The sequence below is a fragment of the Globicephala melas genome, chromosome 18 (assembly GCF_963455315.2).
Source record: "Globicephala melas chromosome 18, mGloMel1.2, whole genome shotgun sequence".
Lineage (NCBI taxonomy): Eukaryota > Metazoa > Chordata > Mammalia > Artiodactyla > Delphinidae > Globicephala > Globicephala melas.
The window spans coordinates 3,027,960-3,054,270 of NC_083331.1; the positions used below are offsets into that span (position 1 = coordinate 3,027,960).

General features: G+C 46.6%; 2 protein-coding genes across 2 annotated transcripts in view; both read right to left on the minus strand.

Moving 5' to 3' along the window:
- The window catches only part of SPATA13 (spermatogenesis associated 13), a 206,721-nt gene extending 203,010 nt beyond the window's left edge, over nucleotides 1-3,711 (minus strand). The window contains exon 1 of the mRNA XM_070044104.1: nucleotides 3,213-3,711. Within this exon, the coding sequence (XP_069900205.1) occupies nucleotides 3,213-3,248 (36 nt within the window). The 5' untranslated portion in view covers nucleotides 3,249-3,711. The remainder of the gene's footprint in view (nucleotides 1-3,212) is intronic.
- AMER2 (APC membrane recruitment protein 2) overlaps nucleotides 1-26,311 on the minus strand; it is a 267,274-nt gene that overhangs the window by 131,924 nt on the left and 109,039 nt on the right. The window lies entirely within an intron of this gene.

The window sequence follows — 26,311 nt, forward strand, 5'->3', positions numbered from 1 at the left end:
AAACACTTGATGTTTTAGATCCAAAAGGAAAATATCACGGAGCTAAAGAAATTCGTGCTGCAGGTACAGGCGGGCCTCCTAAACTGAAAACGACGCTAAAGGAGCCTTGCTGCTCTTTAGCCTACAGAGCAGCAGGGGAAGCAGAAAATTCAAAAGAATCAGGCCTCAGAGCCGTTACGTCAAGTAGAGGGAAAAATCAGAAGCCAAAGCTTTAGTCCCCAAATATCCCTACAGGAAGCTCGGTGGGACGATTTTCCAAGGAAAACAGGAGACACATTTTATAAATAAAAAGCTGCTCAGGACTGAGAGTCAAACAAGGAACCCAGCGGGGGGAGGAGGGGAAGCCGCTGGGCAGGCTCTGGGCGCAGGCTCCCCGCGTGCAGAGGGTAGGGGCGGGGCGGGGCGGGGGGAGGGATGTCCAAGGCCAAGACGCTGAATATTTATGTTCTTCTTATCAAATGTGTCTTTCATAGAGAAATTAGTCACATCCTACTGTGTCCAAAGAGTCCCCTAAAGTAAGACCCTTTTACACCATCCGTCTCCCCTTGTCGTCTGGCTGGTGTCCACGGAGACCAGTTCTCAGCTGGAAACGGGGGAGTCAGGCAGAGATGTGCTGGCGAGTCCTAGCAACCCACCAGGAACACTTGTTCTTCAGGTAACAGATTAAAAGTACACACACACACACACACACACACACACACGCACAGAGTCTGTATCAATAGGAAGCACCCTGACTTAGGTGAAGGTCCATTTTGAATTTAAATATAAGATCTTTTCTTAATGACAACCAAGGAACAAAAATGTTAGGATCAAACTGTGCCGCTGAGCCCGAGACAGCCTTTGGAATCGGGCTTGGTCCTCCCATCCTTCCACTGGGAGCTGTACGGAGAGCAGAGACCCGAGGGGCCCTGAGGCCCAGCAAGGATGGAGCGGGGAGACACAGCTGAGCTCTGCCTGCACTGGGGCCCCTCAACGACCAGGCAGGTTTCCATCTGCATGTGGCAGAGGAGACACGGGGGAAGAGAACACGACAGAGAAGCCAGGCCTCAGAGACACGCAGCCCCGGGGTCCTGCTGTCTGCACACCCCCAGCGCCCTCCCCGCCCTCCTCTGGTCCTGGGGAACCAACCACCAGCAGGCCCCTCCCCGTAATTCTGACGGCGCTGTGCCCTCTGCGTCCAGTCCCGACCCTCCTCTCAGCGCCTGCCCCTGAAGCCACCCGCTTCTCTCAAGATTCAGCTCGGAGGCTCTCCCCCTCTATGGAACCTCTTCTCTCCTCCCCTTGTCCCTGGACCAGCCCCTACAGGGACCATTCTCTCGTGACCAGCGGGCACAGCATTATTCGAGGCTTCCTTCAACCGACCACCCGCCGGAGACTAACCTCCCCCACGCACTGGCTTGTGCATGTGTGCATGCCAGGACTCCCAAGTCCCACGCCCGGGCATCCTCCAGGAGCCCCCAGCGGGAGGCAAGGGGCGTGAACCTGGGGCAAGACCCTGTCAATTGGTCCTGGTGAGCGTGGTCAGAGCCTGCACAGGGGAGTCAGCAGGTGCGGCTGGAAGGGGGCCAGCCAGGCAGCCCAGAGGCCACCCATGAGGGGTGTCTGATGGCACAGGACAGGCTGCACCCGGAGTGCATGGGGGGAGGGGACCGTGACAGGGGTCAGTGGGGGGCCACTGGGCAGGAACAGCGAGGACAGAACATATCCAGCGTCTGAGGAAGTGTCGTCTCCTCCAGGATAAGGGCATCCACCCAAAATGTCCAGACAAAGACAGACAATCTTGATGACCGCAGATACAGCCTATCTACCGGACTGGAAATTGCATCTGCCGGTCACGTCCTCATGGCAGGTCACAGGGACCCTGCAACAAGGCACGAGCTGTGTGGGGAGAACAGAAAGGGAGAAGCTATGGGGGTTAGTGCCAAAGCGTCCCGTACAGGTCACAGACTCTCCCATTCACATATGTCAAGGAAATCCAGAGAAGAGAAAAGGCTTTCTTTTTTTTTTTCTTTTTGGCTGCATTGGATCTTCGTTGCGGTGTGCAGGCTTCTCACTGCGGTGGCTTCTCTTGTTGTGGAGCATGGGCTCTAGGCACGTGGGTTTCCATAGTTGTGGCATGCGGGCTCAGTGGTTGTGGCTCGCAGGCTCTAGAGCGCAGGCTCAGTAGTTGTGGCGCACGGGCTTCGTTGCTCCACAGCATGTGGGATCTTCCTGGACCAGGGATCGAACCTGTGTCCCCTGCACTGGCAGGTGGATTCTTAACCATTGCACCACAAGAGAAGTCCCTCGAAAAGGCTTTCTTATGGCAACCCAACCAGTCCCTGGCAGACCTGGGTCTATAACTCATTTTAGCTTACAATACACTCACCTGGAAGAACGTGATGGGAAAAAAACCCTCAAGCACACAACTTAGATGGTTTAGTAGAGAAGTTAACAAGTAGCACGTTTCTGAGAAGTGGGGAAGCCTCCTGGGACGTCACAGAGGCACCAGTGCAGGAGGCTTCCCTCTAGATGTCGAGTCTATGTTGTGCAAACCAGCACCACCAAACGCGGGCGGCGCACAGCTCCTGCCCACAGAGCCTGCAGGGCGACCGCAGCCCTGCAACCTAGAGACACCAACTGTCAACAGGACACGGAATCCTGAATTTGGAGCTGGATGCGGACAGGTTTCACGCAACATCAGGAAAGTACAGTACCATCCCTGCATTTAAACCCCTGCCTGAGAGACAGCACAGAAAACGACTTCGCCGCGGTGAGTTCTTGCCCATGGCTGAGACCCAGCCCGCTGCCCCGTGTCCCAGGCTGCCCTCCTCCTTCCCCAGATGCTGCCTGACGGTACATGGTCGGAGCCGGCCTCTTGTCCTATAAACATAAGGCACCTTAACTGTGCTGACTGCGTTTGTTCCGTTTCACTGGTCTCGTCTTTTAACAGGGAGGCTGGTTTCCCAGGAGAACTGGTCCAGCAGGGAAACTGGGCTCTGGGAATCTGACCAGTCAGCATTATCAGATTTCAAGGAACCAGAACACACCGAAGATTGTCATGCCCTGTTACTATCTGAGATCAACTTTCTATCTGTTTTCTAATATCTACTATAGACAAGGAACCTTATGAGAATTTCTCATAAATTTGTGGTTAACATCCATCCTGTGACTTCTACGGAGAGTTCAGAAAGAGTCTGAACGTGTCTTCAAACAAAAATAATCAGACTCACCTCTTGTTGGCTTGTACGGCCCCTGCAGGCGTCCATCTACGTGGCTCCGCGGTGAAGGTGGTTTAGGAACTTTCTGCAGAATATCCACACACGCGCTGCAGAGGCCTCCGTGATAAACAGAGCTCCCACGGTCCCTTTAAATGTGCGTGGACTTTTGTGTCTGCAGTATTCCAAAGTGAGCGTCTTGGCAGACGTAGACAGGAAATCATGACACAACAATACTGCATTTTTAGACCTGACTGTGACCACTTACACTGTCTTGGGTATTATTATTTCTGCTCCAGCTATTGCTATTTTATAGCAAAGGAAACAAAATAACCAGACAGGCGACACATTTGTCTTCAGGCCGCTCATCTTGTCCAGGGTCAGATTCAGGCATTTTGTCACCATCAAAGCCCACGGGGGTCCTCAGGAAAAATAAGTTGGAATCTACGTGATAAAGTCCAATCTCCCCTTTCGCGCTTAGTCCAGCGGCACTTGCCTGTAGGGCCGTGTGCAGGCGCCTCGCACCCCAGACCCCAGCGGGCCGAGGTCAGACGCGTCGCCCACGACACACACTTCAAGATGGCGGCCGCAGTGGGCCGTGTGCAGAGAGGTGGCGCCGGCACTGAGCCTGGAGCCTGAGCCGCTCGGCGGCGCCTGCGCCCGCCCCGCAAGAACCCCGCCCACAGCCCCGCCCGTCCTGTATAAAGCGGCCCCCGCACAGGCTGCCGGGAGAGCGTGGGCTCTAGAACGCGGCGACTCCCAGTCCTTTGATCAAAGAAGGAAACTTTCCTTTGCTTTTGAACCGAACTCCGTCTCGTTCTATTGTTTCCAACGACACCGGCAGGAGGACCCTCGTTGGGCCTGACTCCACAGGGTTGGTAACAATTTCTGAACCTAATACTGAATTTCCGTAGCCAAAGACTTAATAGTCCTTGTGTTTACTCCATTATTACCAGCTCCTATCTCAGTTTCCTTTTCCTGGATCCTTCGGGTTTGTTTGGTTATTTTTTTTCTTCCAGCATCTTAAAATGAATTCTAACCTGTATTTTAAAAATTCCTTCTAGGGCCAAGAAGGTATTTAAGGCTATTTCCTTGAATGACAACTTTCCCTGGACCCCGTAGGTTTGGGATAAGTTCCTCTAGTTTCAATGCACACTAGATGACTTGTAATTTCACCCTCGACTTCCTCTTTGCTCTACCGGTACTGTGTGAGTGTGCTCGCTGATTCCCAAGCATTTTGATTGGGTCTTTACACAGTTCATCTAATTTTATTGGATTTTGATGAGAGACCAAGGGCTCTAAAATCTCGACTTTCGTGAACTAGTTGAAAGGTCCTTCATCATCAAGTACCAAATTGAATTTTATAAATTTAATACATTTTAAAGGACAAAAAAAAACCTAAGGGAAAACGATATATTATGTATTTGTAGGATACAAACTTCACGTGGGTTATTACATGAGATTGTGGATGTGTGAGGATCCCATTTATCTTTGATTAAAGTTTACTAGATCCGCTGCATTACAAAATAAGAATATTTACAACCATTCATTATATTTGTGCTTTATCAAGTTCTGCTTATATTTCTAGTAGCTTTTGCTTTCTGTGTTAGGTATGCAGGCATCTTACTTTAAACAATATAAGGTAATGTTAACAACAACATCAGATTCATTTGTCACCTGGGAGATGCAAACTAAAAGCATCCTGAGCTATCACTACACAGCCATGTAGTGGGAACACCAAAATGAGAAAGGGAGCATGACACGTGGCCATGAGGATGAAGAGGCACTCCCACACTCCAGTGGGGATAAATTTGGCACCTTGGAAAACTGATAGGACCTACTAAGGCTCACCAATCTCATACCCTCAAACCAGCTGCTACACCCCTCAGTATTCATCATTCATACATTTACCGTAAGACAGTTCGAGAAGGCCCTCAGCCGCTTTACTCATAAAGTCCTCAAACTGGAAGCCCAAACTTGCATCATCGGTAGAACTGACACATACATTTGGTGTCGTGCGGTAGACGCAGTCACAGGAATGAACAAACCACGGCTGGTGTGTGGTAGACACACCAGGCATGAATCTTACAAACGTCCTGTTGAGTGAAAGAAGCCACACACCAAAGAGTGTGCTATACTTGTTTGTGGAAAATCCCCAAATAGGCAAAACCAGAAGTCTGGACAGTGGGTGGGGCCCTTCCTGGGGCAGAGCAGTGACCAAGAGGGGACCAGAGGGGACCTGGAAGCTGTTTCTTAATCTCAGTGCTAGTACTTGGTTGTGTTGAGTGTGTGAAAATCCCAGCGGCTGCCTGCACACTTACCACTTATGCACTTCTCTCTGTGTGTGCGACATATTCCAGCAAACCTGCTTTGTAAACATCGAGTACAGGGCTCCACCCAGGAGTTAATGAAACAGAAAATGCAACCTTTATCTTTTTCATGAGGTAGAATGCAAATTCCAAGGAAATATGTGTTAGGCACTGCGCAAATTTCTGGTCCTAAATTTTGTTATGAGACTCCGTTCACGTTGTTAAACGGCCAGCACTGCCCACTGAGGTGGGTGTTATGGTCCCATTTTACAGATTAGCCAAACAAGGCTCTGAGTGGAATCTGAGTCGTCTGAGACCACACATGTGCTCCGAGGCAGATCTCCCGAGGGGCGGGGAGGAAGAGGCGGAGCTCTTTAGTTCTAGCAGTGACCACACGATGATGATGAGGTAGCCTTGTTGAAGCCGAGAGCCTGGAGTGAGGACAAATCTCAGGACCCTGTGTGCAGATTATTTTTTCTGTGAAGTGTAAAAACGATCTTCCCTCAAAATATTTCATATGAATTGCTTAGAGATAATTCAAACTAAAATTAAACGGTAGCATTCCTCCATCTAACTTCCCAAATTCCCTTCCACACTGGTTTTATTTCATTCCCCGTCGTCATAAAGCCTGGTATTGTTTATAATGTCATTTTATACAATAAATTTCTTCCACAACAAGTTTTTACTCTTACAGTATTTGTAACTTTAAAAAAAGTATATTATATGATTCACCCAATTCCATAAAGTAATATTACAGCTTTATTTAAGGCATTTGATGTGTTTGTACTAAATTAAACTCAGATCGAGAAATATTTATTCAAAATGTATACACCCTGTCTATTTCCAAAAAGTGTTCGTGCATAATAAAAGGTGCCTGTAAAATAAAGCTGAAATACACAATTTAAAACCTCATGGGGGCTTCCCTGGTGGTGCAGTGGTTGGGAGTCCGCCTGCCGATGCAGGGGACACGGGTTCGTGCCCCGGTCTGGGAGGATCCCGCGTGCCGCGGAGCGGCTGGGCCCGTGGGCCGTGGCCGCTGAGCCTGCGCGTCCGGAGCCTGTGCTCCGCAACGGGAGAGGCCACAGCAGTGAGGGGCCCGCGTACCGCAAAAAAAAAAAACCTCATGGAAGGAGAGGAAATTAATTTAGGAAATTAATACAAAGGCCGTGATTGAATATTAAATTTGGCTCTAAGCTTTCTGGAAGACAAGAAGTACGTAAATCTCCTAATCTGATAACAGAAAATAGATCCGTTATTCAAAGAAGACAGTTTTCCAGATACAAATTTCCAAGAGGCATGCCAAAAACCTCATACAAAAGGTCTGATAATGAGTGATATATGTAGATGTAAAGTGATACAAAGAAGTCCATTTTAGGAGGAAACATTTACAAACAAAACAGCCTTGGATTTTATTTTTTGAGAATGAATTCCAAGGAAAAAACAAAAGAAAACAGAAACAAAGAGAGACTGTGGATTTTAAAAGGCAGCAGAGACACACTGGGCCGCCCAGGCGGCGGCGGTCGGGACAGCAGGTCACCCTCAGGGGTCACTCAGCAGTCACGGGGCCAGACGTGCCCTGCACCTTCTGTGCCTCGGTTTCCCTACAGGGAAAAAGTGGAAACAACAACACTTTCCCTGCCCCCTCACATTAAAGCACTCTGGGAAATGCAAAATGCTTGACCACTGCAAATCCATCATCTGACCTCTACCAGTACCATCAAAATGGGGCGGGTGGAGGGAAACCACAACTCATGTTTCCAAGGTTGAGAAGCAGTTAATGTTGGTCGTTCTCCTCGCAACCTTTGTCCTGAGGATGCTGTCGTTTGTTCCAGTCGCTGTCCTTTGCAATTTTGTGAGGAAGCGCATTTATTAGAAAATATCAACATGTGATGAATCAGCACAGAATTAAAACCATGTGACCCTTCCTTCTGAGTTGTGCTGGCCCTATGTTCTGCCCCCCCCATACAAGCCTATAAACACAAAAGTCCCCCACTGAAAATTACGAGAGACACAAAACGTGGCGTGAAACTCACTGAGCACTTGCTCTTCCAGAGGAGCACACTCTGTTCCTAGAAGCCAACAGTCGTGGATTAGAGCCTGGAAATTACCAGTGAACCTGACACTCTGCGTGTGTGTGTGTGTGTGTGTGATGTGTACGCATGTAAATGTGTATTCATATACGTGTGTGTATGTAACCATCAAACAATCCCTGTCCAGAATCTGGGAGATGGAGCGTTCTCTTTTCTCCCCCCACCGAGTAGAGAAGAGGTTGCCAAAAACTCTTTCCTGCATCTCCCAAACTGCAGGGGCCACAGCTGCTGAGACCGGAGAAGTTTGATTTTTTAAAAAGACAACATTGGGTTTCCCTGGTGGCACAGTGGTTAAGAATCCGCCTGCCAATGCAGGGGACATGGGTTCGAGCCCTGGTCCGGGAAGATCCCACATGCCGCCGAGCAACAAAGCCCGCGAGCCACAACTACTGAAGCCCATGCGCCACAACTACCAAAGCCCGCGCACCTAGAGCCCATGCTCCGCAACGAGAAGCCACCGCGATGAGAAGCCCGTGCACCGCAACAAAGAGTAGCCCCCGCTCTCAGCAACTAGAAAAACCTGCGTGGAGCAGCAAAGACCCAATGCAGCCAAAAATTAAATAAATGAATAAATAAATAAAATTTTTTTAAAAGACATTTGAAAGCTGCTAAAAGAGCAGATCTTTAAAGTTCTCATCACAAGAAAGAAAAAAATTGTAACTGTGAGTTCACAGTAGGTTAACTAAACTGGTAGTAATCATTTCACAATTTATCAAATTATTATGTTGTACACCTTAAACTTACACAGTGTTATATGTTAATAACGTCTCAATAACCCTGGAAGGGAAACCAAGGCTGACATTTCATCACCTAAGCTCCTGTACCCCCATGTCCCCCACATGTCGTTTGCCAAAGCAAGTGTCCACGTCAGGTCGAGCAGACAAGTAACACAGCACCGAGTCAGAGAGCGGGACGAGGAGGAAGCCGAGCTAGGCTGGGACATCCCTCTGTCTGCGAATGTACCCTGAAGAAGGAAAGGACGACGGCAACACCAAACAGGAAGCACTTAGATTGAGTGAGTTTGTATGTTCCGCTCAACTAAGCCACGATTGGCATCATTAACCAAGACCCATATGCAAAAAAAGGCTTCATTATCGACTCAGACCCGTTTAAAATATGTTTACACATATAGCTTCATACAACATTTGCATCATCCCGGCAACTGTTGCACTGTTTTTAAAGCTTTGAACTTGAATTTAGCCAACAGCAGCCCTCTGCGAACCAGTGTTTAATGGAAGTTCCCAGCGGTGTTTCTCTAAGTGCGTTTCATCAGTGTCGAAATCAACCCGAAGGGCCTGGTCAAATGCAGATTCCCGGGCTCTGCCACTGGCTGGTTGGGGCAGCCTCTCTGGTTTTTTGTTTTGTTATTTTTTAGCATCTTTACTGGAGTATAATTGCTTTACAGTGGTGCGTTAGCTTCTGCTTTATAACAAAGTGAATCAGCTATACATATACATGTACCCCCATATCCCCTCCCTCTTGTGTCTCCCTCCCACCCTCCCTATCCCACCCCTCTAGGTGGTCACAAAGCACCGAGCTGATCTCCCTGTGCTATGAGGCTGCTTCCCACTAGCTATCTGTTTTACATTTGGTAGTGTGTATATGTCCATGCCACTCTCTCACTTTGTCCCAGCTTACCCTTCCCCCTCCCCATGTCCTCAGGTCCATTCTCTACGTCTGTGTCTTCATTCCTGTCCTGCCCCTAGGTTCTTCAGAACTTTTTTTTTTTTTAGATTCTATATATATGCGTTAGCATATGGTGTTTGTTTTTCTCTTTCTGACTTACTTCACTCTGTATGACAGACTCTAGGGCCATTCACCTGACTACAAACAATGCCATTTCGTTTCTTTTTACGGCTGAGTAATATTCCATTGTATATATGTGCCACATCTTCTTTATCCATTCATCTGTCGATGGACACTTAGGTTGCTTCCATGTCCTGGCCATTGTAAATAGTGCTGCAGTGAACGTTGTGGTACATGTCTCTTTGGTTAACACGGAGGAATTTCTGTTTTGATCAAGCTGCCCAGATTAAGTCCATGCACAAGGCATTCTGACGTCTGTCCTTTAAGTTAATTCAGGAAGGCTCATGTCTTCACGGTCAGGACACCTGATGACTACGTGTGAACCCGTGTGTGAAATGGTGAGTCAGGTACGTGTGTAAGCGTGCAATCCCGTCTCTGATCTAAGTGGTCGGTGGGGAGAAAACAGCGATTTCGTCTGGAAACCTGATGTGCTTTGAAAACTGCGGTACTGTAAACACGCAGCATTGAAGAATGTGGCCTAGCACTTCGTCACCGGGCTTCCCACCGTGCTTTTTAATTCTAGGTTACTTTTCCCTTCTTCTCCCATTCCATTGGGAATGTTAGAGTTTAACATTCCCAATGAGACCAACGTTGCTTATCCATAAGCCTTCGGGGCAAATACTGTGTCCCTAAAATTTGGGAATAAGAAGAAAAGTCACAAAACCGTCTCTTCCTTCTCTGTGATGATCTCACGAATCAATCACAGCCTGCGCTCCTGTAACACAGAGGATGTCACAATTTCTCAGCAAATGTGCCCGAGGGCAGGCTGACCCTGTGACTGAAGTTGGTCCACACACCTTAAGAGGTGAGACGCACACAGCCTGCTTCGTGTCCCACACACAATCCCAGAGCAAGGAATTCCCATCGCGTTTTCCCAATACGATGATGAAAAGGAGGCTGAATGTCAAACACATTAATACTGACCTTTACGCTCATTCTGACCCCAACTGGCCTTCGCAAAGCTGCGGTTGGTTACCAGGTGCCCTGGCGTCCTCAGGCTGGGGGCAGGCTTCCTGTGCCCACCCCCTCCCTCCGTCCTTTTAGGTGCAGTGAGGGTGACCATGTCCTTGAGTGAGGCTGAACCTCACGCCCCTGACAGCGGCCCTTCCCACACCAGCCCTCACCTCCCAACTTTCCTACTCTCTGACACTTTCCCCACAGATTTGGAGGCATGAAGATATGAGCTATGGAAGTGGGGAGGGGGCGGGGAGAAGAACAAAGAGACGGGAAAGAAAGCGTTTTCCTAACACCACGATGATTTCCTAACCCAACTCTAGGTTTGTCTGTGTTTCCAATACCTTTAAACCTTTGAGCTAAAAGCTATTTGACAAAACTGATACTTTTTTGGTTCGTTTTGTATAACAGCGTCTTTTATACCAGGGCTATTTAATCGTGAGAGTCTGATTCTGAGGAGTTTAACTTTGACATAGGCATTATAGGTTATGCTGATCTGATGCTAGTCAAGGGTTTTCAATTGGGAAAATGAGTGTTAAAATATAGAAAGAGAGAGAGAGAAAGAAGGAAGGAAGGGAGGAAGGAAGGAGGGAGGGAGGAAGCAGGGAGGGAGAGGGAGGGACGGAGAGAGGGAAGGAGGAAAGAAAGAACATATAAAAAGATAAACAACAAGGACCTACTATATAGTACAGGGAAGTATATTCAATATCTTATAATAACCTATAATGGAAAAGATTCTATACATATATATATAGCTAAAACACTTTGCTGTACACCTGAAACATTGTAAATCAACTACAATTAGAAAGAAAGAAGGGAGGGAGGAAGCAAAACCAAAAACCCTTTCTATCGAAAATTCAGGTTGAAAACCCCTTTAAAAATCCAAGTAACCTGTATAACGTTGAAATTGCCAGGAGGTTATATTGATACAAAGAGAACGTGTCACCTTGATTATGAGAGTCAAGCTTTCCCAATTTTCCTGTGTTTCCAGCACACTGAGGGTTGAACCAAGAGAAGTGGATCTGTTGGAACCACCTGGGCTCCAGCCTAGCCCCATCCCACAACGTGCCTACAGATAACAGCACAGGTTGCTCTGTTTGCTGCTTCAGGAAGTAAAACCGCTTCCGTTGCTCTCGTCTAAACGGAGCTTTGCAGGGTCTGCGGGCACCTTACCCCACGCCGCCCTCTCTCTGCTGCCATCACCACTCTGGGGTCCCCTGCTGGAGCCACGACTACAGTGCTTTAGTTCACGTGGTGGTCTAACCTGAGCAAGTTTGTGATTGGCCAACCACAGTCTCTGATCTCGAAAAAGCTTTATAAAGGAATTATAATCAACGATTAGCCAGAGCCAGAGAGGAGAGATTTAAACTATTAAAGGATTTAAAACTGAAGTGCCTGAAGTCCTTATTTTCTCCCTTTCAATTGGCAAGATTTTCATCCATAACAAAGAAACCCTACCTGGATTCTCTTCGGGTAATTTCCCATCATCCAAGCTGAGCTTTGTTCGCCGCCTTCCCTGGACCGATGGGACGGCTGGGTCCACATCTGCGGCGTCAGCAAGTGGTGGCGATTTTCCCTCTCCAACCCCATCCTGCCCAAGGACACAGAAGCGGAGTCTGCCGGCTTCCCTGCACGGGGGTGTCATGAGTTTCCACCCCAAACTTTAATTACTACCTGTGTCCTCTTAAAAAGAGCTCGGACAGACTTTGCTTCCTATCCTGGCTCGGCCGCCTACCGGCCCGTGAGGCCTCGGAACCTCTCCACTCAAAGCCCCAGGTGCCTGGTGTGGAAGTACGGTTTGTGCAGGTAGATGCCCCGTGCCCCGTCCCAGCCGGACGAGTCGTGAGGACGGTGTTCCCCTCCGCCGCCCCTCCAGGACCAGAGCCCTGCCCTGCGCCGGCTCAGCGGCCGCAGAAGCGCCGGTCATTTGGTCCGCCGCCCAGCATCTGCGCCGGGCCTACGTTTGGGGAATCTCCGCCGAATGGGCTTTAGTGGAAGTTTAGGAGAGTCGTGGCTGAAGGTGCCAATCGGACCAAATGGTGCTTGGGCGGGGCCGGGGGGGGGGGTCTGAACGCAGCCTCCTCGCAAGCTGCCCGGCTTCTGGGGCACAGCTGGCCCCCGCCGGCCTCAGGGACCCCCCGCGCACCTTGACGCAGGAGAGCAACGCCAGGCGAAGGCAGTGGAGCCAGCACTGGGGGTGACGGGAAGCGGGCTTTCTCGGGGCAAATCCAGGAGGGCAGCATTAACAGTTGCCGGGAAACCAAGTTCAGGCAGAGAAGACACAGGATCAGAGCCAGCTTCGGTATCTCCTCCCCACAGTCCCGGTCCCGCGCAACTTACTAGAGGCAAACGAGAAATGCACAACTGATGGATCCCGCGAGGGGACAGAGCAGCGAGTTACAAGACCAGTGAAATCCAAGGCTTCCTGCTGAGAATAAACCAGAAATGTTGCCTTTGGTGAAACTGTAAGAAAAGGGAATCTAAGGAAGTCTGAGCACTTGCCGAGTTTTTAGATGCAGATTTGCAAGTTGAACTTTCAAATCTGTGTTTTCAGATCATTAGGAGTTGTGAATCAGCTTCCACATTTATGAGTTTCCACCTCCGATCCCTGCTCCCACCTGGGCCTTGCTTCCGCCAGGAAGGTCGGTGAGGGGCACTGAAGAAGCCCGGCGAGCGCGAGTGAGTAGCTGATGGAGAGCTGGCCAGGGGTCCAGTGACAGCGGGCGCAAAGGCAGAATTTAAACAATTGAGAGACTGTTTTCAGAGCCCTGGTGACATCACACACCGTGAACTTTTTATTCATCCTCTGCCCAGGACAGAGAAAGAAAGGGTCAGTAATTACAGAGGAGGCTGATGAGGGAGTGATCCGGGTTTTACACCAGGACCTGCCCTCTCCTTGTTTGTGATGGTGTAAACAATAACCTTTTTCATTGTCTCTGATAAAGGGTGCATGAGAACTGGCAGGGTGATAAGAAAATCGCCCCTATTTCCCTGCAGACGTCACTGGGCTGCCTGTCTGGGCCGTTACCTGAGACAAGGAGGATTCTCTCTCTGTGCGCTCACGTTTGCGGCCAGGGTTACAATGAAATGCACAGATTGGAAAGACCTGCCCGGCCTCTCAGTGTTATGCTCTCTGATTATAACTGGGACTTCCTAGGTCCCAGGGAGCCATGAATTAGATCAGAGGTCGGCAAACTCTGGCCTAGGGGCCAAATGCAGCCACTGCCTGCTTTTGTAAATAGAGCTGAGCTTGGACATAGCCACACCTACTGTTTACCCAAGTCTGTCTTCTCTGGCTGCGTTCCTGCAACAGTGGTAGATTGAGTAGCTGCCACTGAGACCATACGACCTGCAAAAAGCCTAAAATATTTACCGTTTACAGGAAAAGTTTGCTGACCTCTTGCCTGTTTCCCAGCAGAAAGGAGGTGCCCGGCTCAGCACATGTCCTGCTTCCCTGGAACTAAGCACATGTTTGCGTGAGACAGGACAGAAGCAGGAGGTAAACCAAGGCTTCTTCTCTTCCAAACGTAGACGCCCCCCCCTTGGAATTTCAAAGGTGACCAGATGACGGGAATTCCCACATAAACACACAGCAGAGAAAACAACGCCCACTGGCACAATCAAGGAAGGAATTGCTTCTAGAGTTGAGGGTCTGAAGGATGGGCTGCCTGTGTGACCCTTCCTGACCACATGAGAGCAGATCTTGGGTTTAAAATGCCCCAATGACCAATCTGTTGAGGATCTAGCTTAGTTGTTATTAACCTTTTTATGGGGAAAAGAGAGGGTCATTCTTCTGAAAAAGTGACATATACGTAGCCATTCACAATTTTACTCATAATTTCTGGGGGCACTTGTACCCCCAGAAGCTAATCCACGAGAATAAGAAACACTGATCAAATTTTTTTTTGCTAGTTGTGAGGAAAACAAATTTTTTAAAAAAGGGACTTCCCTGGCGGTCCAGTGGTTAAGACTCTGCACTTCCAATGCAGGGGGCACGGGTTCGATCCCTCGTCGGGGAACTAAGATCCCACAGGACGCTCCGCCAGAAAAAAAAAAAAAAATTTTTTTAAAGCACTAGTCAAAGAAGCTGTTTCCAATTAGCTTAATTAGCAAGCTCTTACTTGGCAATTAATTTAAAATTAACAGCATCTACTAAGTGCCTAATAAGTGGTACAGACAACAACATTATTGGAATTGGGAGAAGAAAGATTATCGTTGTTAAGCAAGGTGAGGAGGCCTCACAGAAATAACGTGATTTGTCTGAGATCTGAAAGAACAGCTAGGTTTCAGGCAAGCAGAAAGGGGCAGGGAGGATTGGACTACAAATGTCTTCAAGGTTCAGAGAGTTCTGAGTCTTGGGTTCTTATGTGTGGGCCCCTAGCAGAGAAGCACCTAAAACACACCTAAAAGGCAGTCACCTTAAAAGTCACCAGAATTTGAGGCTTCAGAGATCTTTACAAACTGTCCCCACGTCTCACACCTTGACTATCAGCACTACTGTGACTTGTGTTTGGGCCAACAGCATATCTTGGGCAGAGGAGGCTTCATGGGTGTCTGGCTTGATACTCTGCTGTCACTTTCTTTAAATTTTTCTCTTTTTTTGGCCGTGCCACTCGGCTTGCGGGATCTTAGTTCCCTGACCAGGGATGGAACCCGTGCTTCCTGCAGTGGAAGCTCAGAGTCCTAACCACTGGACCTCCAGAGAAGTCCCTACTTTCTTAAAATTTCCAATAATTTTTTAATAAAGGGACAGCATTTTCACTTTGCAATGGGCCCCGCAAATTATCTTTTTCTGTTTCTCCTTATTCTTCAACTAAGACAACATATTGTGACAGATTCAGGTTTAATGCAAAAGCAGATTTGAGGATCCAGCTGTCTTCTGTTAAGACGGACATTAAAGAGGTTTGCAAAGTTCAAAACAGTGACACTCTCCTTACTCCTTTTTTTTCTAGCTTGAAAAAATATACTTAATTCTCATAAAAATATGTTATTTATGTGGGATTATTACTGTGCTTTTTAAATAAATTAATAAGCATTTTGAAAGCATCTCAATTTTATTTTTGTTTAGTATTGTCAATATTAGTAATCTAGCCCATTATAAACAAAAACTCTTTGAAATCCTCAGTTTTTAAGAGCAAAAGGAAGTCCTGAGAACAGCAGGTTGGAGAACCCCTGGCTCGTATGAACGAGATACACTCAGGAACTGCATCCCATTAGTCTTGTTTCTCTGGCATGTGTTTGCTCATGTCTGCTTCTTATTTCTTCTAAGTTAGGCTGTGTGTCCAGGAATTCCTGCCCCTAAGGTTCCCACCACTCCGTTCCAAGTCTCCATGGCCAAAGCTAAACCAGGTGCCTTAAGAATATCACATAGGGAGAGAGCACTTGAATTGATGGAGAAGTGACCAGCATCCCAAACCACTTTGTCAGGACCTGTTAGAATTCACTGGCTCGTAACCAACAATGAGAACTATAGTCTCTAAAGTAAGCATTTAGCATGAAATGACTGACTCCATTTCATGGAGAATTTGGTATCCCTTGTTATACGTGATCCAGAGAAGAAAGGATAGTAACTTTTTTTTTTCCATTAAACTCTGCTACTTGGCAGTAACTTTATTAAGAGGAGCAGACTAGTAGTTTTTGTAAAGAAGGTTCCCCTGGGTCTGAATTGAGATTATTACTGTGCTTGATTTCTCACTGTTCGATTTCTCACTCTTGAGTTCCCTTCTTGCCCAAGACCACAAATCCAAGAATTTCCCAGCATCATTCCAGGAGTCTAAACAGTCTTTTAAACAGCTGCTGAGCGTTGATGGTCTCATGATTCCTTAAAGGAATTTGTCTGTGGGTGGGGGAAGCCACCGCCCACGAGTCTTAGTTACATGTTGAAGGCTGACTGCGGGGATGAAAGAAATAGGATGGAATTCTCAGAATCTCGGTGTCAATAAACAGCCTTCTCTTCCATAAATAAGGACTTGCTACAGCAAACCTAAAGCCTCCATCCTTCTGTTTAGGGCAAAGCCCCATTCTTGATAAATGAGGAAAGCCAACGAGTGGTTCCCATAACTGCAGTTACCCAGGCCTCCTGACCTCACTTTATCACGTCTCTCCTGTCACTCACCTCCCAAGGCTGTCATGCGGTCGAACCATAGGACTCACCTGCCGAAACAGGTGGATGGCAAGGCAGCCGGGGCAAAGGTGATTTTCCCCAGCAACACACCAAGCAATACCCTAAGTGGAGCTGCCCCTCACTTGGTATGAGACCCGGGGATGCCGGGCAGCCCCTCAGCAGCTGGAGCCAGGGACCCAGAGCCTCGGCAGCCCCTGAAACTGAGGCGAAGTCAGCTGCTTTGTGTCCATTTTCTACTAAGCCCTCCTTCATGTCAGGTCAAGTACAAAGTCAGTTTACCAGCCTGAGCGGGAACCAGGAGGGTAACAACATTGGGGCTGGGGAAGGCGCCAGAGAGTCTTGTGCACGCAGGTCCCATTAGCATTCTCCCTAGTGGAAAAGAGTTTCCCTCTGATTCCCAAGGGTCTGGCCCTCGATAACCCTGGTGCCCTTCTGGCCCCATCAAAAAACAAGTACGGGGCTTCCCTGGTGGCGCAGTGGTTGAGAGTCCGCCTGCCGATGCGGGGGACACGGGTTCGTGCCCCGGTCCGGGAAGATCTCACATGCCGTGGAGCGGCTGGGCCCGTGAGCCATGGCCGGTGCGCCTGCGCGTCCGGAGCCTGTGCTCCGCGACGGGAGAGGCCGCGACAGTGAGAGGCCCGCGTACCGCAAAAAAAAAAAATAAAAAACAAGTACGAAGCAGCACCTTTCCACGTGCCTCTCAACTCAACTGGTATTGACTTTCATTTTTATTCGATTTTGGAAACTCTATTTTCTGAGCAGCTTTTGCTCGATGTGGTGGGTTCACACACCGTGCAGAGGCTGGGTGAGGGGTCCTGCTCCCAGGTGGACCAGTCAAACCCCGCACATCCCGGGTGCATCCATCCCTTACCTAACTCCGGGGGAACTGCTGTGGGCCCCCAAGAGTTAAAGGCCTTAACAAAGTTAAATTGGTGCCTCATTTAGCTAAATGAAAAATGTGAATTTCTTCCTTCTCTCCATTAAAAGTATTTTATGAAGTGCACCTTTCTAACCACCCAAATTGAGCCAAAACCCTCCCTGGCCAGCACTATATCAAAAGCCCAGTGTTCCCAGTTTTGGTGACCAGAAGACAAAGACCAAGCCTCAGACCTACTGACTCAACTGAACTGTAAGGACGAGAACCAGCCAGAACTCCAGCGACCCTCCAGGGCAGGGCCACCCGATGGACCGAGTGCACTCAGGTTTCCTCCTATTTGGGGCAAACTGAGCTGTCAAGTGTCAAGTTATTCTGAAGTTATTCTGCTCATGAACTAGACGTTCCCATGTTCCCCAAAACTCTAATGTCTTACTTGTAACCCAAAGCCTCCGTGTTTTCCATCACTACAGGAATACGCCAGCAGGCTTTCCTGTGTCGGCCACCCTGTGAACAAACACATGAGGAAACCCAGGATGTCTGTCGTCGCTCCTGGGGACGCTCTGGCAGGAGCAAAAGGGGACTAACTCAGGAGGTGTCTCCCCCCTTCCTGCCGGTGCCACGTGAGTCATTGCTGAGAAGCAACGCCCTGTGCACTCAGCACACAGAGAACGACGATGGGTGAAGGGTTACCTAAAAACGGAGGAGAAGGGCCCAGAGAAGCAGCTTGCCTACAGAGAAGCTTGTACACACAGTGCTGAGAACACCCTGGAGACCCGGCATACGGTTTCCCAGGCCTGGAATTAACTGAAGCATGCCACACACAGACATAAGAGAATTTTCTAGAGTTGACTGAGGGAGAGAGCGGATCCGAGATGCTCAGCTCCCCAGGGGCAGGTCACCATCTTACTCTCTTTCGCACCCACAGTGCGTGGCGTGGTGATCCCACAGGCGCTCAGTGTACACGCCTCACTATCCCCGTCGGCGGCGGGAATCTCCGCTGTTACGAATGTTAACTTTTGTCAGATGTTCCACAGCCTGAAGGTCATGTCATTTTCTTAGGTCACTGAATTTTCCTTTTTCTGATTCCAAGTTCACCAAGCTGGTCACCGACCTGTTTCCCTTACTGCCTTGCCACCTGGAAAGGCCCTGGAGAGTGGACGCGAGGATTCTGGTCACTGAAAAAAGACCACCCCCCAGGGTAAGTTAATACCCTTGAATTGGAATTCTGGCCTCTGAGGTCTGTCCACATGAATCAGTTCACTAGAGTCAGATTAGCTCCAGGTAAACTGACACGGTCAAGTTTCCGAACCAGTAAAGTCGAGGACACGATCTTGGTCTGTGCTAAACCCCTCAGGCGACCCTCGAAGCAGAGGGGAGGTCCTGCCTAAACCACAGGCCAGGCCCGGCCCTAGCACGAAGGCCAGCCACGGGAGGGCTTTGCCCACAGGCAGCGGGTCGACCGAGGCATAAATAAATCAAGAAATCATAACTAAGTAAACAAACATAAGCTTTAACACTTTGGGCTGCTTTGAATAGTAGAAGGGATTGAGAAATGGAAGAGAATGCAGCCAACTGGGTGAAAATGCAGGCTTTGGAGATCAGAAGAGCTAGGGTTGAATTGGGGGTGTTGCTTTGTGGATTTGAGCAAATTATTGAACGTTTCCAAATCTCGAGTTTCTCTGTGAAACTGACATAAAAATACTGTCTATTTCCTTAGGTTGTGAGGATTGAAAGAGATCATCTACATCATACCTTCCATTGCTGGCAACAGAACGGACAAGAGATCCTAAAAAGCCTCCTGATACAGGACAGATAAGAATGCGAGAGTCAGCGTTTTTTAAATCGTCTTTTAAAATGTGTACAGAGTGAAGTAAGTCAGAAAGAGAAAGACAAATACCGTATGCTAACACATAGATATGGAATTTAAGAAAAAAAAATGCCATGAAGAACCTAGGGGTAAGACAGGAATAAAGACACAGACCTACTAGAGAATGGACTTGAGGATGTGGGGAGGGGGAAGGGTAAGCTGTGACAAAGCGAGAGAGAGCCATGGACATATATACACTACCAAACGTAAGGTAGATAGCTAGCGGGAAGCAGCCGCATAGCACAGGGAGATCAGCTCGGTGCTTTGTGACCACCTGGAGGGGTGGGATAGGGAGGGTGGGAGGGAGACGCAAGAGGGAAGAGATATGGGAACATACGTATATGTATAGCTGATTCACTTTGTCATAAAGCAGAAACTAACACACCATTGTAAAGCAATTATACTCCAATAAAGATGTAAAAATAAATAAATAAAATAAAATAAAATAAAATAAAATAAAATGTATGGATGAGTAGCAAGAGCAGAAAGCATTCCTGAGGAATCAGGAATGAAGCTGTAAGACAGACCAAAGGAAGTGAGAGATTACTGACCATTCTTCTAGCTGGGAGGCATCTTCCAGCCCCTGAGGGCTGAGAGCTTTAATCTCAATGGAAACCTGGGTGGTGGGTGGTTAGGTGGGGGGACAACCAGAGAGACCAAGAAAGGCAAGACACATAAAAGGCTCTGCCCTTAGAGAAATGGTAATGGGGAAACATAAACACCCTACGAGCAGCAGACAAGGAAAGTGATCTGTCGTGGTCTGGCTTTCAGTGGAAGGAAAACAATCGCCAGTCGGGTTGTCGGACATAGCAAATAAAAACACAGGGTGCTGGGGATTTCCAGGGCAGTGAAACGATTTCATATGATACTATAATGGTGGATACAGAGTATTACACATTTGCCAAAATCCATAAGATGTGCAACGCCAAGAATAAACCCTACTGTAAACGATGGACTTTGGGTGACAACGATGTGTCAACGTAAGGTCATTAATCGTCATAAACGCACCGTCTGCTGGGGTATGCTGATGCTGGGGGGAGCTGTGTGTATCTCTGAGGAGGCAGGGAATGTGAGAGCCCTATACTTAGCATTCAATTTTGCTGCGAACCCAAAGCTGCTCTAAAAATAAAGTCTATATACGTGAAGAAATGCGAGGTGCCCGGTTAAATTTCCATTTTATATAAACAACCTACGTTTCCTAAAAAAGTATTCATTGTTTATTGGAAAATCCAATTTAACTGAGCATCAGTATTTTCTATGGCAACCCTACTTCCTGAGAATCCACGGCTCTTAGTCAGCCCTAACACGTATCTGGGTCTCGAATTCACATTCTCTGCCAAAACACTGTAGGGCAAACGTTTACATTAAATAGATCAAAATTTTAATGTTCTACAGTCCTGGTAAAAGAAAAAAAAAATTCTTCCTCTAAAAATGCATCTTTTCCCCAGGACTCAAAGAATTCCCACAAATAGATTTACAACAAACATACCAGGAAACAAAAGAGCCACAGAAAAAAATAAATAATGAACCAGACTCACCAGGACTTTAGATGTTAGAACTGTCAGATATAAAAAATAAAGTGTTTACAGGTTTAAAGAAATAAAAGAGGAAACTGAAACCATTAGCAAGGAGAGTTTTAAAAATGACCAGAAACATGAACAAACAAACCTCTGAAATAAAGAAATATAATTATTGAGATGAAAAATTCAAAGAAACTGTTAAATCACAGATCATACATGATTGAATAAAAAATCAATGACCTAGAAGCCACAGTCCGACACAGAGAAACAGACAGAAAAATATGGAGGAAAGGTAAACATACTGAAGCTTCAATGAGAACCGACAAACATTTAATTGAAATTCCATAAAGAAATAGTAAAATGAATAAAGGACAGGAAATTAGAATTTTCCAAAAGTGACAGTGGGTATCAATCCTCAGAATTAAAAAGCATAAAGAATACTAAGCAAGATCACTTAAAAACAAAACAAAACCCACTCCTAGACATATTACTGAAACACTGAAGGATGCCAAAGAAAAGATTTAAAAGCAGTCAAAGAAAAAAAGAGATAGTACCTTGGATCTAATTAGACTCTCAGCTGACTTCACCACGGCAACCATGGAAGTCAGAAGAATATGATCTGTAAACTACGGATACTAGGAGAAACATAACTGTCAATCTAGGATTCCGCACTCAGCAAAGCTATCTCTCAAGAATGATGGCAAAATATAGACATTTTCAGATACACAGACACATTCAGATAAATTGGGAGCAGTATATAAACAAGAGACTCCCTCTAAAAGGCTTTTGGAAGAATTTACTACAGGAGGAAAGAAAATGAGCCCATTTGCAAAAGGGAATGATGAGCAAAGAAAGTGCTAGTCTACCTTGTGGGGATAAAACCAAAACAAAACAAACCAAAGCTTACAAAACGATGTATTACACCACAGATCAGGTCTCACAAATTTTGAAAAACTGGTATCAAATAGACCATGTTTTCTGACCACAATATAATTAATCAATCAATTTTGAAAATAACTAAAAAACCCTTCTTATATGTTTGGAAATTATAAAAACATCTAAATAATTCATGGATCAAAGAAAAAATATAATAAGAATTAAAACAAAAATCCTTTTCTTTCCCAAAGTTTATGGTGGAAGTCAAAAGTTGATGCTTTGAAAAGATTAATAAAATTAATAAACCTCTAGGAAGATTAACCAAAAAAAAGACAAAACCAAAAATATCAGGAATGAAGTGATATGACAGTAACATAACACAGATCTAAAAGATAAGACTAACCTATAATCATTTTTTGACCTACATATTTGAAAACACAAACAAAATGCACACATTCCTAGAAAAAATAGTAGAAAATTGACTTACAAAGAAACAATACCCAGAAGAATTAAAGAAAGTAAATCATTTGTTTTAAATCTTCCTATAGAAGAAACAGTAGTTTTGTAACCAATTTCTATACAAAGTTTTATAACCAATCTTACCAAACAGTAAAGGATCAGATAATTCTATCTCACCCAAACTCGATCAGAGAACAGAAAAAGAATCAATAACTAATACTGAAAGCAGACCTGGGAGATGGGAGAGAAACTCTACCTCCCTGCCCACATCAGAAACAAATAATAGTTCACATGCCCAGAACGTGAAGGGCACACAACAAACTTCTGGAAGAATATATATAGGAGACCCCGACTTTGGGATAGGAAAGGACTTCTTAACTCCCAAGAAGCGTTGATCATAAAAGGAAAAAGACTGAATACATTAAGAACTTCTGTTCCTCAAGATACTGTATAAACAGCTGAAATGTCAAGCTACTCATTGGGGAGAAGATATTTGGGACTTACATAATGGACAAAGAATTAGTATCCAAAATATATGACTAACAAGCAAGCCAGTATTTTTAAAAAGGGACAAGATCTATGATCACATATTTTCTTAAAAAGAAATGTGAATGGCTAATAATTATAAAAAAAATATGCTCAACTTCCTTAGAAGTCACAAAAAGTAAACTTCAAATCATAATGAGATACCATTTTTTATCCACCAAACTGCAGAAATTTGAAAACCAAGAATACTGAATTTCAGTTGTATCTACTACTGGTTTTAAGTATGAATTAGTACAAACACTTTGGGAAAGAGTTTAGGATTATTTTTTATAGCTGAACATCAACTCCAGTATAATCCAGTAACTCCTAAATGGGTGCCCTAAAAAACTCGTACACGGATTCTGGGAGACATGAACAGAATGTCCACAGAAGCGTGTCCATGATAGTTAAGACTGGAAATAAATCTTCATCCATAGGAGAAAAAAGATGCATATAAGCACTTTCTGGGATTAAGTACAACGAGATACTTTAGTGAAAATGTACACACAGTCTGGTTACTAAAAAGCAATGAGAAGGAGGATGTCCCTTTGCTCTGAAGAGCAGCCTTTGCAAAGGACCCAAGCATGTTTGAACCACCGCTATGTGTGTTTTACAAACAATAATGGAAGTTATTGTACTGTTCCTTTTATATACGAACCTACACTGTACATTTTTGCTTGAGTTTAATTCCAGGGAAGCTTCTGGTTCTGCATGTGATCACCAAATGAAAAAACATACTGGCCACAGATTTTTAAAGCTACTTCAAGGACCCTAGGGAGTCGCCATTGTCTTAATAAAGATAAAGCACCTATCAATCATTTTTAAAAGAAGATCACTTTCAACTACTTTTTTTTTTTTTTTTTTTTTTTTTGCGGTACGCGGGCCTCTCACTGTCGTGGCCTCTCCCGTTGCGGAGCACAGGCTGCGGACGCGCAGGCTCAGCGGCCATGGCTCACGGGCCCAGCCGCTCCGCGGCACGTGGGATCTTCCCGGACCGGGGCACGAACCCGCGTCCCCTGCATTGGCAGGCGGACTCTCAACCACTGCGCCACCAGGGAAGCCCCTCAACTACTTTTTTAGATTCTAAAAATGCTTCATCAGATTTATAATACTATAATTAAGAAATATGAAGATTTTCTAAGAACCTATGTGCTCAGTAGATGCTTGGTGAATAATGCCCTTGAACAGGGAATACTGGCATTTTATCTAGATCTAGCCCCGCTGACCTTTAAACACTACCGGCATGTTCTCTGGGTTTGAGACCCAACCCGATCAGAGATGACAGGGGAAGCCACAGGTAGTAGAGGACATGCTTCCACCCAGGGGTCTGCACCCGCCAGCCAAGGATTCACCTGGCCACACTTCGACATTCACGAGCGAAAAGGGACAAACAAGCCCTCCGGCATCTATGGGCGATCCCAGTGCAGCCCCAGGGACCTTTTCTGCCTGGTATCCCTGTAATCACCTTTCTGCGACCTCTGCTTCAGGCAAACCGGATTCTTCAGGGTTCTCTACACTTACCTGGTTCTGTGCTTAGACTATTTCCCCATTCCATCTGTACACCCCAGAAGCCCCTCTCTCCTGACTGTGGCCATTACTAAATGACACCGCGTCCACACTGCCTTTTCTGGGGCCATCTCTCTGTTCTGAAACCCCGTAGTACTTTGCTTCTTTTTTACGTTCTTATAGATCACGTTCTACTTTGTAATGCAAATGTACACACACAGACATACACATTGTAAACGTTTATCAAACATTAGAATTCTTTATATACCTTTTAAAAATAAAGTGCCTTGTAACTAAGGGCTCAAAAGTATTCACTGAGACCTACTAGAGAATGGACTTGAGGACACGGGGAGGGGGAAGGGTAAGCTGGGACGAAGTGAGAGAGTGGCATGGACATATATACACTACCAAATGTAAAAGAGATAGCTAGTGGGAAGCAGCCACATAGCACAGGGAGATCAGCTCGGTGGTTTATGACCACCTAGAGGGGTAGGATAGGGAGGGTGGGTGAGAGGGAGGGAGACGCAAGAGGGAAGAGATATGGGAACATACGTATATGTATAGCTGATTCACTTTGTTTTAAAGCAGAAACTAACACACCATTGTAAAGCAATTATACTCCAATAAAGATGTTAAAAAAAAGTATTCACTGAATTTAACTGCAGTGTCTCTTAATTATAAGCATAATTTTTTTTTTTTTTTTTTTTTTTTTGGTACGCGGGCCTCTCACTGTTGTGACCTCTCCCGTTGCGGAGCACAGGCTCCGGACGCGCAGGCTCAGCGGCCATGGCTCACGGGCCCAGCCGCTCCGCGGCATGTGGGATCCTCCCAGACCGGGGCACGAACCCGCGTTCCCTGCATCGGCAGGCGGACTCCCAACCACTGCACCACCAGGGAAGCCCATATGCATAAATTTTGTTTTAATAGGAATTAAACACTATGCTACTGCTTACTACATCACATTACATTTTATAGGCCGATTATCTGGCCTAGTTTACCTGTTTTTTTAAATGAAACAAACTTTTCATTTAAAATTCAACAGCTCCCTCTGGTGGCCTCTGAGGGAAACTGGGTTTGCTGGCCGCGAGAGGTTAACAGTCAAGCCAGAGTTTCAATTTGTTTTTCGAAGTTGAATTTGAAGTGATTCTCAATCAATTTCAGTTTTGAGGTTATCAAAAAACTTCACTTTTCAGATTACCACTGATGGTAAATTTTATTTGGCAGAAAGTGTCGTTTCTAGGCCGAGAATAAACACAAGCAGTTATTTGAAACTTAGGTCAGTGGTTTCCATCTCAAATGACTGTAAACCTACTTTAAAAAATATTCGTATAGGGGCTTCCGTCCCTGGTGGCGCAGTGGTTGAGAGTCCGCCTGCCGATGCAGGGGACACGGGTTCGTGCCCCGGTCCGGGAAGATCCCACATGCCGCGGAGCGGCTGGGCCCGTGAGCCACGGCCGCTGAGCCTGCGCGTCTGGAGCCTGTGCTCCGCAACGGGAGAGGTCGCAACAGTGAGAGGCCCGCGTACCGCAAAGGTTAAACAGCAAACTTTTTCAGAAAGTCACATATTCTTTTTCAGTGCGTGGGAGTGAATAAATCCGTGAATTCAGTGAGAATATATATAGCATTCTACTTTTGCTTTTTTCCTAATTTGGAACAATATCAATTGCAGATAAGTTAAAAGTTCAAGCATGCTAACTGGACAAGCAAATGCTCAAGTTGGAAACGCAACAACTTAAAACAAGAAACTAAGTAACATTCTAAAATCTTCAACCCCAAGTACAGCTCCCGCTGAGGTCCAAGTCCCTCAAGTCACCCGTGTCTGTGGTAGAGGCTTCATGCCAGCAGTTCTGGCTCCTGGTGGGTCTGCGTTCTGAGGCGGGCTTCCTAGTGGGGCAGCTGGAGTCCCTCTTGCACGGTGAGGGCAGAAGTTCAATAAAGGTAGAGAGTCTGAATCCCGTGAACAAAGAGATCCAGCTGACCAGAGGACTCCAAAGAAGGGCTTCAGGGAGAAACAGGTGCCCACCCTGACCCCCCCAGGCCTCGTGGGCTCCAGAGAGGACAGAAAAAAGGGAGGTAGCACAGGAATCTGCCGTGATTGCCAATGCGGCCTCGTCTGGAAGATTAGAATCTATTTAATAGAAGCTGTTCTGTTCCCAGAATGTCCCTTTCCCCCTGGATTCCCATGGTTGCACAGAACCTCT